We start from the raw sequence: 15489 nt of genomic DNA, 5'->3' as shown, positions 1-15489 counted from the left end.
AGGGGACTCAAACCTTTTCTGAGGATTTCCCTACCCACATCCCCAGCTCATATACTTGTTTGCAAAAGATTTTTGTTGCCTTTTCCTAACTACACTTTCTCCTCCTCACCTCTCTTTTTCTTTTGCCTTAGATTAGGGACACATCTAGAATCGGTGTTTTTCCTCCTGTTTAACCAGAAGACTAGATCCAGATTAGCAAATGAAAGTACAGATTGAAGACCAACTCAGTTCAACAAATTAAATTACCGTAATTTGGATTTTTAAAATATGATTTGGGAAATTAAGACTCCTAAATGGCTTCAAGTATATCCTTACTATGCTTTCTTTTTGGAATAATGTAAATAGAACTATCTTCTAAACATGCTCAAGAGATGATTAATAAAGGCAATTATTTATATTGCCTAGATAGCTGTATTGTCTCATTAAACACACACACACCCCATCTAAGGCTTTTATGTGTTTGAAAACTTCACCTCTCAGATGCCAGGTGATCAAAGTGCCAGAGCTGCATGTGAGATCAATAATTGTGCACACACACTGGTTACCAAGAGCACTAGTTCCTGATAGCCTGCACCCTGTTCTGGCAGGCAGAAATGGGTGTTTTCCTATGTCCACTGGGCAAGCATATGTAATTTTACTGGTGCATCTTAGCTGCTGATGCCTGAAAATTTGGCCTCAGTTGTTTATAGAAAGGAAAAGCAATCTGAGCTGTCAGCCTTGATATTACCTAAACCTGAATAGAATGTGGTAAAATAATGCAAGATTTGTTTTTTAGGCCTGTTTCATATTTTCCAGGAAATAGATCAAATCAGTTCAGGGTTCATTTTTTAGTTTTTTAATAAGCTGACACAGTATGCTGGCAGTAAAATAAGAATGCACTTTTAACATGCAAGTACCATATAGTCAAAGTTGCCATTTGTGCTATTTGTTAATAGCTAGGGAACCCTTGAGAATTGAGTTTAGCACTTTCAACATGGAAACTGAGATTCTAGTTCTTTCCATTGTAATAAGCACCCTCCCTCATTTCTCTCTCCTCATCTCCATTTGGTATCTCAGCTCCAGTCCTTGTCAATTCATATTCTATTTCCCTGCAGTTTATAAGTGTTTATATACTGAAGCAGCACAGTGAGATTTAATAAATCATCTATATGCCTTTTCTCTCTTTTTTTTTTTTTTTGAGACAGAGTCTCGCTCTGTTGCCCGGGCTAGAGTGAGTGCTGTGGCGTCAGCCTAGCTCACAGCAACCTCAAACTCCTGGGCTTAAGCGATCCTACTGCCTCAGCCTCCCGAGTAGCTGGGACTACAGGCATGCGCCACCATGCCTGGCTAATTTTTTCTATATATATTTTTAGTTGTCCAGATAATTTTTATTTCTGTTTTTAGTAGAGACGGGGTCTCGCTGTTGCTCAGGCTGGCCTCGAACTCCTGACCTCGAGCTATCCACCCACCTCGACCTCCCAGAGTGCTAGGATTACAGGTGTGAGCCACCGCGCCCGGCCTTCTCTCATTTTCTTATCTAAGTCTTCACTCTTTCCTCTCTTTGAAATGCTCTTCCCTAGAAATCTACTTCCTTCAGGTCCTTATTCCGAAGTCACCCAGGGAGGCCTCTCCTATCCACTCTATCTACAGTGTCAGCCCCCAACTCTGACACTTCATGTTACTTTCCTTTGTTCCCTCTCCTTAGCATCGATTTCTACATTCCATACTTTACAGTTCACGTATTGTCTTGTATATTGTCTGTCTCTCCCACCAGAATGTAAGCTCTATGAGGACAGGAATTGCTACCTGTACCTCCAGAGGCTAGAATAGTGCCTGGCATGTAGCAGGCACTCCATAAATATCTGTTAAACCAATGAATGAAAGTCATTTACCCCAGGCCTTGGTTTCTTTGTTACATGATGAGTGATATGTTTTCACAGCCTGTTTGAATGTGGTGCCCTAATGTCTCCATCTCCTTCACCCTTCTCTGCTGAGAAAGGATGAGAGATATGTAAGCGTGACATATACCATCATTTCCTGGAGCTATACCCAGCACCCAAGCAGTTAGTGCAGGGCTTTATTCAGTGAGCCAGCCTTTCTGGAGAAACTTTCTCTGGACTTGATTTCTCTTAAACACCATCATAACCAACCATCCTTCCTTTTGCCTCTGTCTGGACCCTAGGCCTCTCCTTCCCCAGCTTTTGGAGTAGTCAGTAGCATTGATTTTAGCCAGTTTATTCCTTCTCTACATATTACAGTTCATTTGGGTAAAGAAGCTAGCATGACACTCCACCTGTTGGAAGCCAGGAGAAAATAATTGTGTGGGCTGGAGACATTTCCATTTGCTACACTTGCAGCCCTGGTGACCGAGACATAAATCTATTGAGCCTTGCCATTGCTTCGCTGGGTTCCAAGAACATCCAATGCTTGTCTGATGTTAAGTTTTACTGTCCATGAAAGCAAACATCACCTCCGTCATGGCCAGTTAAACAGTATCTTTTACAGTGGACTTCTGCATATCTGAAACCCACCCATCCAAAGCCAGAAGTAATGCTGGTGGAGAGATTTTATTCTGCCATGTTTCTTACAAGGGGAGATCAAGGGTCAACTCAATTCATAAAATTACTGCAGTCATTTTTCAGCTGGCTGAGAGACTTCACAATCAAAAAATACAGTGGCTCCAAAATGATTTCTGATATGCACAATTCTAGTGTTTTTTATTCTCAGCATGGGGTACAGAGCCTGCCAGAAACCATCTTTGCAGCTATTGACAGGCGGATTAGGAATCATCCACGATGGTTCACATCATTCCTCTCCAGGCTGGCCGTCCATTTAAACTGCTTACCGTGAATCCCTCAAAGCCTGCTTTGTGCACGCTTGCCCTGACCTTTTGTTCTTCTCTTTCAGTGTGGTGCTCACCTTGGGCACATTTTTGATGATGGGCCTCGTCCAACCGGCAAAAGATACTGCATAAATTCAGCGTCCTTGTCTTTCACACCTGCAGATAGCAGCTGCGCCCAGGGAGGCAGTGGGGCGGGCAGCCCAGCCCAGGCCGACAAAGCGGAGCTGTAGAGTGACAGAGTGACGGAGAGTGGTGGAAACAAAGTGTACTTAATGCACAGCTTAGGAAAAAAAAAACAAACAATCAGAATTGTTTATCTTCATAGATATATTTTTTCAAAAACTATAAGGGCAGTTTTGTGCTATTGATATTTTTTCTTCTGCATAAACAGAGGCCCTGGCCATCCCTGTATTTTGCTATTGACTAGATCAAGGACTATTTATAGCTTTCGCAGTCGGAGATAGCTTTGTGAAACATCTTCACAAGCCACTTACATACCCGTTGGCATTCTTTTCTTTGAGCACACAGCTTCTTTTGCAGTTTTTTCCCCCTTGATTAGGAGGCAGAGGGTGCGTGGTCTTCAGACGTGTAAACAGAGATCTCTGAAGTAATGTAGAGACCAGAGCTGGGAAGCACAGGGCGTGGAGACCTGCGAGACACATGGCCTTGGGGTCTTTGGACAGATCCACCTAAGATAAGGATGGAGTGATGTCTCAGGAGACTTCGCAGCTTTGTGGAAAGTTTGAGCTAAGGTCGTTTTTTTCTCACTAAAAGGGTGTGAGGGTCTAAAGTCTTTCCTTATGTTAAATTGTTGCCAGATCTGAGGGGGAACACTGAGTGTTGTGGCAGAGAAGTAAACATTACCTCACCTTTAGTCCTTTATTTTATTTTATTTTCCATTGAAAACATTGGAATGTAAGACAACTGTAAAATGTTGAGCCCCATTTTGTCCAAAGTTCACAAAGAAGAGCACCTGCCCATTGCCTTTTTATAAGTCCTTCTCTCCACACCTAATACCAGCTGCAGCTGGAAGGGTCTTTGGTCACTTCCACTGTGTAAAATAAAGTACTGGGGACAACACACTTCATCAAGGCGGCAGAAATGAGAGAGAGCAGAGAAGACCAAGGATGGAGTCTTGGGTACTGAAAAATCCGATGCCGGGCAGAAAAGCTGACAGGATGCTCACCAGAACAAACAGAGCTTCGGCGACCTCTGAAAAGATGTTGGGGATCAAAATAGAAATAGCCAGAAGCTCAAGTTCCACACTTGCCACTAATCTGCTGTGTGACAAGGGACAAGCCATTTAGCCTCTCTGTGCCTATTTCTTCCTGTATAAACTGGGACTGATAATATATGTAAAATGTATTGACACTCTCAGGGCAAAATTACTATATTGCTATACCATTAAGATCAGTGTTGCAAAATTAAACTGATCTGGTTCTAATTGCCTCAAAGGCTGAAGCCCGGGCATTTGAAATGGAAAGCAGCAGAGAGAAGACTGATTTAGCTGACTGATATGGAAACAGTTGGGCCGAGAGCCAGAAATTTTTTGTAGCAATATGGCTAGTTTTACTTTGAGCAGCTCTGCTCAGTTGTTCCATAACGTTTATTATGGTGGAATGGGTGCCATTGTGCACGGCAAGGTTTTCACAGGTATGAGCAGTGGTGATATAAGGTGACACGGTTGTAGCCAGGTGTGAAGGCATGGTGTGTGACTAATGCATATCGTGTTTGTAACTCTGAATGCTAATCCTGAAATGTAGTTTTAGAAAATATTACTTTTTGTAAATCTTTGAAAGCTTATGAAGACTGACATCTTTCCTTGTAAACCAAGACAAAAATAAGAAAGAGGGACACTTGATAATTTTAAAGAAATGAGAAATTAGAATGAAAAGTTGTGACAAATCAAAATGTCAGTGTTTCCATGTCCACATTCTTCTGTGTCTCCACAAGCACCTCTGGTGAAGCCTTGATGTCCTGGTGACTTCACTGTCATGTATGCTGCAACTTTGTAATTCCAGATGAGTCATGCTCCTGTCTGCATACACAGTAGGAGGTTGCTGTCTGAGCTCTGGGATGTTTCACCCCAGGCCCTGGGGTCACTCTGGAATTCACAGGCATCACTGCTGTACAGAAATGAGGTGTACAATTTAAGACCAGGCAAGCCATCAGCATCCAGACCTTCCCAGAAGTATTTCCCGACCTCACAGAGGGAGCCCCCATATTTCCCAGCAACCCAAGGATCCCACATTGGAGTGGGCAAAAAAGTGAGTCTCCCAGAGCATCGTCACACCCTGCAGTCCATCCTTCAGAGGCACACGGCTGCCCCAGCTATATGCAGTAGGCTCCCCTGGGGTCCATTGGGTACGAGCAACAGTGTTAGGGTAGACAAGGAAGATAAATGAGAGACTTCTTCCTTCTCCCCAGAGACTGGATTGTCCTTGCTCCTTCATTTTGCTGTAGGACTTAATATTCTGCTCAAAAGGCCTGTGTACAGATCTTTTTCTAATCCTCAGTCTTTGTTTCAAGGAAAGCCAGTTTTTCTTCTACCACGTTTTCCAGCATCAACTTTAAGAAAAATGCAACATCCACTGAGAAAAAAAAGTGGAGTGTGTGCATGTGGTTTAATTCCAGATTGCTTTTGGGTTTAAGTGGTATCAAATTTCAGTATATTTCTGTCTTGTGTTAAAGAAATATATTACTAAAATGTCAGTGAGCAATAATGTCAGCTGTCGAGCACTAGATTTATTTTTGCAGGATATGGAGTGCAATGAACTGAGTCAATATGGTGAGGTGTATGTGATCTGTGGAAGTTACGCCATTTAACATGGGAAGTGCAAGGGACTTTCCCTCTCTGCACTCCAGCTCTCACTGTACCATCAGACGATGCAGAATTCTGCAGGGTGCAAAAACTGTAGCAGGATGGATACTTCATGCAGAATGGATCTGAAGAAAGCAGCAATATCTCTGTCATATTAGAGAACATTTCTATGTGTTTAAACTCTACACTTCTTAAATGCATTTAAATTCTTAATGCAGATGACGTAGCAATTTGAAAACCTCTCCATGTTAATTGTGTTTAAAAGGTCTTGCTTTAAATATGAAAAATGATGAAGGGGGATTGCCTTTTGTTTTGATGGTCAAATATTATTTTTGGTTAGATAGCTTTGTAATGATTTTTCTTCAGACAGTTTAAAACTTTTGAAAAAATGACATGAAATTTTCATTAAAAACCCTTTTCCTATGTTTATTATATACAGAAATTATACAATAAAATTTCTTTATAAAAATGTTTTCTTCTCTGAATCCTAAAGACTCCTCTTATTTTTAGCACAGGTACATGGACTGGAGTTTGTCGTAGATTGCTCTGTTTCCCTCCTTACCCAGCAGACAAATCTGTCGTTTGTAATAGGGGGCCTTTTGTCTGATGTAGCCTTTGGAAGCTGGGTCTCTCACAGTAGGGCCACATCCAACCCTCCATGCCCCATGTCCCAGGAAAGGCCTCCAGGGATCTGAAAGACTGGAAGAAAGAAACATTTGTAGAATTATTCAACCTTCACCTCACCCCAGCAAAATCTTCAGCAGCTTGTGTATGTTTTTGTGCTTAAAATATGGACTTTGGGGAGTTCCACCATGGCAACTCTATGGATAAAAATATGGGAATGGGCCAGGCGCGGTGGCTCACGCCTGTAATCCTAGCACTCTGGGAGGCCGAGGCAGGTGGATAGCTCGAGGTCAGGAGTTCGAGACCAGCCTGAGCAAGAGTGAGACCCCGTCTCTACTAAAAATAGAAAAATTATCTGGCTAACTAAAATATATATATAAAAAAAATTAGCCGGGCATGGTGGCGCATGCCTGTAGTCCCAGCTACTCGGGAGGCTGAGGCAGTAGGATCGCTTGAGCCCAGGAGTTTGAGGTTGCTGTGAGCTAGGCTGACGCCATGGCACTCACTCTAGCCCGGGCAACAAAGCAAGACTCTGTCTCAAATAAATAAATAAATAAATAAAAATATGGAAATGATACCATGCTGGTGCATAGTCTTCTGTTTAAAAATTTGACAGGAAATGGATACTATTGTCAAGGTTGGTCTGCAGGGAAATACATTAGGAGTTCCCCACTGCTCACAGATGAATTCATCTTTAAAAGTCATCTCTGCAATTGAGTTTTGGTATAGTATTATTTGTTGTTGCAATGTTTAATGCTTCATTTGTTTTGTTGATTTATTTATTTTGGGAAGGAAAAGGGGTGATGAAGACTTGTTTTTCAACCAATTCTTTAAGTCATATACCTGGGATCCTAAAATTCACAGGCCAGCAATTTCATGTAGTATACCTCAGAACAGCGTTTCTCATAGCATGGTCCTCAGACTGAAGCATTAGCATCGCACGGGAACTTGCTAGGAATACAAATTTTCAGGCCTCATCCCAGACTTACTAAAGAAGTTCTGAAATGGGGGCCTTAGCAATCTTTGTTTTGGCAAGCCCTCCACATGATTCTTGTGCTTGTTCAAATTTGAGAACCACTGTCTTGGAACTTTTAATGAGAAAATTTCAGTTAGTGTTAATTTTAAAAGCATTTATATCTGACTGTTGAAAATGGCTTGTTTTGACATCACTGGTTTTCTTTCTGTAGGGATGGGTCAAAGAGTTTTCCCGTGGCTTCCTGCCTTTCAGCTATTCTTGTCCTTTACTGCCCGTTTATCTTGTTCTGGAGGACTCCCCTGTCCTCATCAACTAGCACCACCTTAATTCCTGGTCACCTGGGCTGCCCCGTGGTGCTTCCCAGTGCCTGTCAGAACCTCAGGGTGTCCCTGGCGGAGTCATCTCGGTTATTCTAAGATGAGAGAACAAACCTCAGTGCCTAAATATACATATGCTCTTCCCTATCTCTTCTGTTTCCTTGTACCTGTACTTTTAAACATCATCATCATGAAGTTTTTTTTAACCTTTCATGAGATTTCTGCAAAGGTGCCAGATGCCCAAACCTTCACTCTTTTTTGTGAGAAAACTGTTATCGTTACACAGACCTTAACAACAAAATGACTTCTAGGAGATGCTGGCATACGAAAAAGGTTGAATTTAAAAACTGTTTGGGACATGCTCACAAGTACCCTGTACTGACTTCTAGCCAGAGCTCATGCTCTACACGACTGATTGAAATGTCACCATTTCGATGTGGGGCCTGAAAAAAATGCCATCTGTTATAGAAGAGAATTCTGGCAAGAATGCTTCCTATCCACTTGTTCACAGAGACTGGTCTTGTCCTGGCCCAAGCTTGAGAGGGATTGGCAGCCTGGAGGTGACTGTAGGCTCTGAACCAGGCAGCTCTGACCACGTCCCCCACAAATGTCTTGAAAGGCTGTCCTTCAGGTAAGGAGCTTGTATGGAACCATAGGGGGATAAAGCCACAGTGGCCCACGATTTGGGAGCCAAATAAGATTCTCAGGCTGCATGAGGTTTTCCCAGTTTTTAGTTTGATTACGGAACCATGCTAACTTGTCAGGTTATGGACGCCAGGGAGCCTCATGCTTATTTTAAGGTTTCAACTCCCTGCAGCGTCCAGCCCACCACTCCCAGCAAACACAAGCTCATCCTTATTATCATGCAGGCCAGGCAGGACAGATTTTCTGGAACAAGCAGAAGGCCAAGTGAATTAGTAATTATTAAGTGCTTAGTTCAGCACCGTCCTGGTAGGGTAAAGGTACAGAAGTGTAAATAACCAGAAAGCAAAGTAGAAGTTACATGCATTAGGCAGCCCAGGAGAGAGTTGCAAGAGTTAAATTGCAGTTGCCCAAACTTAATTCCCAAGGCCTTCAATCTCACCATGGGATTCTTTTCACCTTAATGATATTATATATTCAATAACCTCTATAAATAAGTCAGGCACTTAATCCACTAACTAATGTAAGGCAAGTAGTTTTATCCCCATTTTACAGATAATGTTGCTAACGCTCAAAACAGTTCATACAAGTTACATGGCCAGTATGGCCATGCTTAAATTGAAATCCAAGTTCATGGGACTTCAAAGACTATGTTCCCTACTCCCACCTACACTACCTCCAGTGCAGGACTGGCTGTTTGGACAGTGCTCAGCTGCAGATGAGTTTTCACCTCGGGGGGAAATGTGTACATCATTTCTTATTTCTTTCAAGTTAACTGCAGTGTGCTCTTCCAAAATATATTTTGCAGTGTGACTGCTTTATTCTAGAGAAGGCTAGTTAAGCATTTGTACACTTTGATTTTCTTACACTTTGAAGACAGAGAGTTTCAGTTTTTTTCCCTAAGGGCTAACTTTAATACTGCTAATAATCCTAAGTAGCACTGCAAAAATAAGCCGTATTCTGGATTCATGTGGAAAAAAGGAAGAATAGAGGTGATACTCAAGATGGATTTGACCAAAATATTCAGCTTCTGGTATAGCTGATCCAGTTCATCTTTCCTCATCTAGAAAGAGAGAGAACCCAGGTGGTGGGGTTCACTGATGTCCCTAAGTCAGACTGTGCGATGGGAGGCGGAAGGAGGGGCACGGATTCCTGAGCGCTCCATCCACCCAGAGCATGTCTGTGAGGCATATGATGGTCCTGTCCCAGGAACTGACAGAATAAAGAGGTTTGTTTCTGTTTGATTACAATTCATGACAGATTGATAACTGCAAAGGCATTCAGACTTGGGGGGTTGCCCCCCTTCTCTTTAACACTACAGCTTATAGGGCTACTCAGGCATCTGGTGTTTGTTAGATGGCTGCGTTGCATCACCCTCGTGATTGCTGGGGAACATCTCCTAGCATTCGAGCGATTCCAGAGAAGACTGTGGGGCACAGAGTGGCCTCATCCGGTTTACAGCTTCATTACTGCGCTTCTCACATACCTGCGTACATCTGGAAAAAATCTCCAGGTAAACCTCTTGGGCTCTTTCTCTAAAGAGTAACTGTAATTATTAGGGCTATACCCAAATTCAGCTTAGAATAGGTATGTGGCTGAACTTCAGCCAAAACCCTGTGCCTGTCTAAAAGAGATTTTCTTTTTCTTTTCTTTTCTTTTTTTTTCTACATCCAATTACATAGGAGGGGCCTTTTCTCCACACATGGCCAGTGGGGTTCCTGATTCTCCTTGCCCAAGGCTTCTATTTATGCCCGTAGGGAAAAGGCAAGGAAACTTTAAGGAAGAAACTTACAGATGTCTTCAAATCTCCTCAGTGTTTTTCCTTAGTACCAAATCCTAGAATTCTAACATGGATTGCAGATCATGTCAAAATTTTACAAATGCTAAGTCTGCGCCCCACCAGGCACTATCACAAACTTTACCTTACTAACAGCATCAAAACAAAACCAAAAACAACAACAAAACCCTGCAGACAAAACCAACTGCCATGTCTGCTGTTTCCTGCTTATCCCCATTGGATACAGGCTTCGTTCATTCTACACATGGTTTATTGAGCCACGACTTACCAGGGCGCCAGGCACCGTGCTTGGCACAGGAAGCCTGAAACTGAGAAACAGACATACAGCCAATTATGCGTAATGTTGGCATGTTGTACAGGGTTATACAGAAGTGTGAACACAATGGAATGAGGGCTCAGTTGGGAGGAGAATGAATTATCCCCCCAGGAACGGGATGTGGCAGGGAGAATAGCCGTCAAGGAGGGCATCATTTAGAGATGAAACTGAAGCTGAGTCTTGAAAAATATGCGGCCTTTCACACAGAAGAGAACAAAATAAGGTGGTCCAGAGACACAGGGTGTGGTCTGTAACTTTTCTGAACATATTTCTAGTTATTTTGATAAGGAGTGGCTTTCCAAGATCATCTCATAAGATGTTTTTTCATTTGCCTACTGTCTCCTTTTGAAAACATTCATCCACAGTAAAAATTTCCACACACACACACAAGGGCATACTTCATCTTACTGCATTTCACTTTATTGAGCTCCACAGATAATTGCATTTTTTACAAATTGAAGGTTTGTGGCAACCCTGTGCCAAGAAAGTCTGTTGGCAAGTGCTCACTTCATGTCTCTGCGTCACATTTTGGCAATTCTCTTGATATTTCAATTTTTTTCATTATCATATCTTTTATGATGATCTATGATCAGTGATCTTTGATGTTGCTATTATAATTGTTTTTAGACACCATGAACCGCACCCATATAAAATGGCAAACTTAATTGAAGAATGTTGTGTGTGTTCTGACTACTCCACCCACCGGCCATTCCCCCATCTCTCCCATCTCTCTTCCTCTGCTCAGGTCTCCTTATTCCCTGAGACATGACAGTATTGAAATTAGTCCAATTAATAACCCTACAATGGCTCCTAAGTGTTCAAGTGAAAGGAAGAGTTGCATGCCTCTCACTTTAAACCAAAAGCTAGCAATTATTAGTGAGGAGGGCATTTTGAAAGCTGAGATAGGCCAAAAGCTAGGCCTCTTGTGCAAAATAGTTTGCCAAGTTATGAATGCAAAGTACAAGTTCTTGAAGAAAAGTAAAAGTGCTACTCTAGTGAACACATGAATGATGAGAAAGCGAAACAGCCTTATTGCCGATATGGAGAAAGTTTGAGTGTTCTGGATAGAAGATCAAACCAGCCATAACCTTCCATTAAGCCAAAGCAAGGCTAATCCAGAGCAAGGTTCTAACTCTCTTCAATTCTAGGAAGGCTGAGAGAGGTGAGGAAGCTGCAGAAAAATAGTTGTAAGCAAGCAGAGGTTAGTTCATGAGGTTAAAAAAAAGAAGCTATCTCTATAACATACAAGTGCAAGGTGAAGCAGAAAGTGCTGACGGAGAAGCTGCAGCAAGTTATCCAAAAGATCTAGCTAAGATAATTGATGAAGGGGGCTACACGAACACAACAGATTTTTATTGTAGAAGAAACAGCCTTCTACTGGAATAAAATACCATTTAGGACTTTCGAGAGGAGAAGTCAATGCCTGGCTTCAAAGCTTCAAAGGAGAGGTTGATTCTCTTGTTGGGAACTATTGCAGCTGGTGACATTAAGTTGAAGCCAATGCTCATTTACCATACTGAAAATCCTAAGGCCACTAAGAATTATGCTGCATCACTCTGCCTGTGCTCTAGAAATGGAACAACAAAGCCTAGGTGACAGCATATCTGTTTATAGCATGGCTTACTGAATATTTTAGGCCCACTGTTAAGAGCTACTGCTCAGAAAAAAAGATCCCTTTCAAAATATTACTGCTCATTGACAATGCACCTCGTCATCCAAGAGCTCTAACGGAGATGTACAAGGACATTAATGTTGTTTTCATGTCTGCTAACACAACATCCATTCTGCAGCCCATAGGTCAAGGTATAACGTTGACATCCAAGTCTTCTTACTTAAGAAATGCATTCTACAGGGCTTTATAGCTGCCATAGATAGTGATTCTTCCAATGGATCTGGGCAAAGTAAATTCAAAACCTTCTGGAAAGGATTCACCGTTCTAAATATCATTAGGAATATTTGTGATTCACAAGAGGAGGTCAAAATATGAACATTCACAGAAATTTGGAAGAAGTTGATTCCAACTCTCATGGATGACTTCGAGGGGTTTAAGACTTCAGTGGAGGAAGTAACTGCAGATTAACACAGTGGTGGAAACAGCAAGAGAACCATACTTGAATGGATGAGGAATTGCTTCTTACAAATGAGCAAAGAAAGTGGTTTCTTGAGATGGCATCTACTCCTGGTGAAGATGCTGTGAAGTGTTGAAATGACAATAAAGGACTTAGAATATTCCATAAACTTATTTGATAAAGCATCAGCAGGGTTTGAGAGGATTGACTCCAATTTTGAAAGAAGTTCTACTGTGGGTAAAATGCTACTAAACAGCATTGCATACGTCAGAGAAATTTTTTGTAAAAGGAAGAGTCAATTGATGCAGCAAACTTCACCATTGTCTTATTTTAGCACTTTTAGCTTCAATCATTTAGCTGTGAGTGCTTGTCTAGAATTAAATAATACAGGGGTGACTTTCATGTGCAGCATTTTTCTGGAACCTTGTGGAATCCATTCTTTTGCTCTAACAATCCAGCCAAAGCAGCCTCCTCCTGGTGATCTCTCTTAACAGAGTTTGCCATAAAGCACTATGTTTATTAAATCAGTTACTTCCATATTTCCTTTATTGCCTCATAAAAAGTAGTTCTTCATTATTGAAACAAATCAAGCAAATACCAGAAGCCAACATGTGATAACAACATCGACTCTTAATGCAACTGCAAAGTAAACCTCTGCACTATGTAATTTGTTCTAACCGCTCGTTTCTTCACATCTTCAGCATGTTTTCTCTGCATCTTCCAACGTCATTTACTTTCAGTGAATACACTTTGTTACCATTGCAAAAATCAGTTATACAAAGTGGAGTTATTTCTGTCACACCCAACTAAAATAAAATCGAGAGGCTATGGGAAAAACACATAGGTCACAAGTGCCTGCTCTGAGATCTGTCCCACAAGCAAAACGGCCTGCTAGGACCTTGAGACTAGTTTTACTCAGTAATTGCCGCCACTCGCCAGCCAGTGCTCCCCACCTCAGGCATGGCGCCACAGGTGCCAATGAACTTTCTTTCAGAACAAATTGCGTAGCTTTTCTCTTTCCCAACAAAACCCCAACCTTCTCCTTTGTTCTTTGGACATAGCGGAGGCCACCCTAGTCTGTGCATATGCCCCAAATTGAGGTTCTGTTCTTTGTATAGTCACAAATAACACCTTTTGCTTGGAGATCCATCTTCATATTTGTATTTGATATTGTCACCATCTCCTTTTCAGATTAGTTAGTTACTTTTGTCAGGGCAGGAAGAACGATTGCAGAGAGAGCTTCTTTCTATGCCTGGGTGAATTGTCATCTGCCTTTCTACTTTGGATACATTTCCAACGCTTCATCCTTTGCTCTTTCAATGTTGTTGAAATACCTCTAAAAGCTACTTTAATGGGATTTTTTGTTTGCCAGTGTTGCTTCCACTGAAACATTTTTGTCCTTTTCATCACCACCACTTTCCTCATTTCTGTCGGTTAGTTTGCCTTCACTAACTAAATTCCCTGGCTGCATAGCTAGAGTCTTGCCAATGGTTTCAGCGTTGGCATCCGGTGGTCGCCCCTTTCTTCTGTAACTCCATTTACGTTTAGTTCTATTTCACTCCCAGCCTTATCGCTTTTCATGTCTCTGCTGTATTTCCATATGTGTTTGTACTTTATGAAATTGCTCATAGTTAATCTACTGTGGTAACTGAAATTAGAGCTGTGTTGTTAGTAGACTGGAATTATTTAATGAAACCATGATAGCTATTAATTTGTGCATACGGGAAGCAGGCAAAGCAATGACTACCTTTACTGGCAAAGCTTATTTTATTTACTTTTTCCTATTTTAGGTAAAAAGTTTTGTAATCAATTTTAAAGTTTTCCTTACATCCTAATACACTGTTATGTACAGTTGTGCTGTCTGGGCTCTTAATATGAACTGATTGGGCTTAAGGACAGAAGGGATCATCATAACTCCAAGGTATACTTTACATTTTAATAGGGCCCCTAACACAGGTAAGCTCTGTGGGAATTTAGGCGGGGCCTATTGGATAACACCCTTACCCCAGCTACTGGGTCTTGGCTCCCACACATCACCCCTCCCCTGGGTGAGCCGGGCCCCCCAAGATGATGGGATGGCAATGGGTATCTCAGTTGGGTATTGCTGACTTCCCCCAAACTTGATGGTTTAAAACAGAGGTCAGAAAACTATGGCCCATAGGGCAGATCTGACCTGCAACATGTCTTTTATTTCTTTTCTTTTTTTTTAAATAAAAGTTTAATTAGAACACAGCCATACTCATTCATTTATATGTTGTTATGACTGCTTTTGCATTGCAGTGGCAGAGCTGATTAGCTGCAGCAAAGGCTGTATGGCTCACAAGGCTTAAAATATTTACTATCTGGCCCTTTGCAGAATAATTATGCTGATCCCTGGTTTGAAATGACAACTATTTCTCATTGCCAGGAGTCTATGGGTTCTTTGGGATGTTCTGCGGGTCTGGATCAGACTTGGCTGATCTTGGCTGGGCTCATGAATCTATGATTAGTTGAAAGGCTGGCTGGGGGCTGGCTATTCTAATGTGGTCCCTATTCGGACAGCTTGGCTCCCTTCCAGATGTTTTTCACATCCCTCCAATCAGCTAGCTGGCCTGGGCGTGTTCTCATGGCTATCACAGGGGTTTTAAGAGAGAAAGCAGAAATGTGCACATGCCATTTGTTACTGTCCATTTGGCAAAAGCAACTTACGTGATCATACCGAGACCTAATGTGGGCAGGCCTTACTAAAAGGGATGGATATAGGAAGACAGGAAAAATTAGAGCCTTTAATGAGTCAATCAAACTCAACAGGGACACAGCAAGTCCTGGCCATTCTATTTCCAGGCCACCACCTTAAGAAAGTTCATTAATACCCCTGAATGTCAATGACCTCATTATGACTTAGCCTATATTTTAAAATATATTTTAAAATTTAAATATATTCTTAAATATATTTAACTTAAAAAATATATGCATACAATTTAAAAAGGAAAACAGTGCTAAAAGGCTTATAACAAAAAAAAAAAGCCCTTGGCTCCTCTTGTCAGGTGCAATCACTTTTAATCCTCCTTGTTTCTTCTGACATTTTACCTATATTTTCAAATAATATTACATATTGCCTTCTAT

The 15489-nt window shown here is 41.6% G+C and overlaps 1 protein-coding gene across 4 annotated transcripts in view; it reads left to right on the top strand.

Annotated features, from left to right (window-relative positions):
* Positions 1 to 15489, top strand: part of MSRB3 (methionine sulfoxide reductase B3) — a 226249-nt gene that overhangs the window by 132791 nt on the left and 77969 nt on the right. For 3 of the 4 annotated variants that reach the window (XM_045553427.1, XM_045553432.1, XM_045553429.1), the window contains one exon: positions 2887 to 6112. The exons of the other annotated variant lie outside the window; for it this stretch is intronic. In XM_045553427.1, coding sequence (XP_045409383.1) covers positions 2887 to 3051 — 165 coding nt within the window. In that variant the 3' untranslated portion in view covers positions 3052 to 6112. Of the gene's footprint in view, positions 1 to 2886; positions 6113 to 15489 lie in introns of those variants that run through there. 4 annotated transcript variants of the gene reach the window in all.

The sequence above is a fragment of the Lemur catta genome, chromosome 6 (assembly GCF_020740605.2).
Source record: "Lemur catta isolate mLemCat1 chromosome 6, mLemCat1.pri, whole genome shotgun sequence".
NCBI classification, from domain to species: domain Eukaryota; kingdom Metazoa; phylum Chordata; class Mammalia; order Primates; family Lemuridae; genus Lemur; species Lemur catta.
The sequence above is the reverse complement of the archived record's forward strand: the minus strand, read 5'-3'. Positions and strand labels throughout refer to the sequence as shown.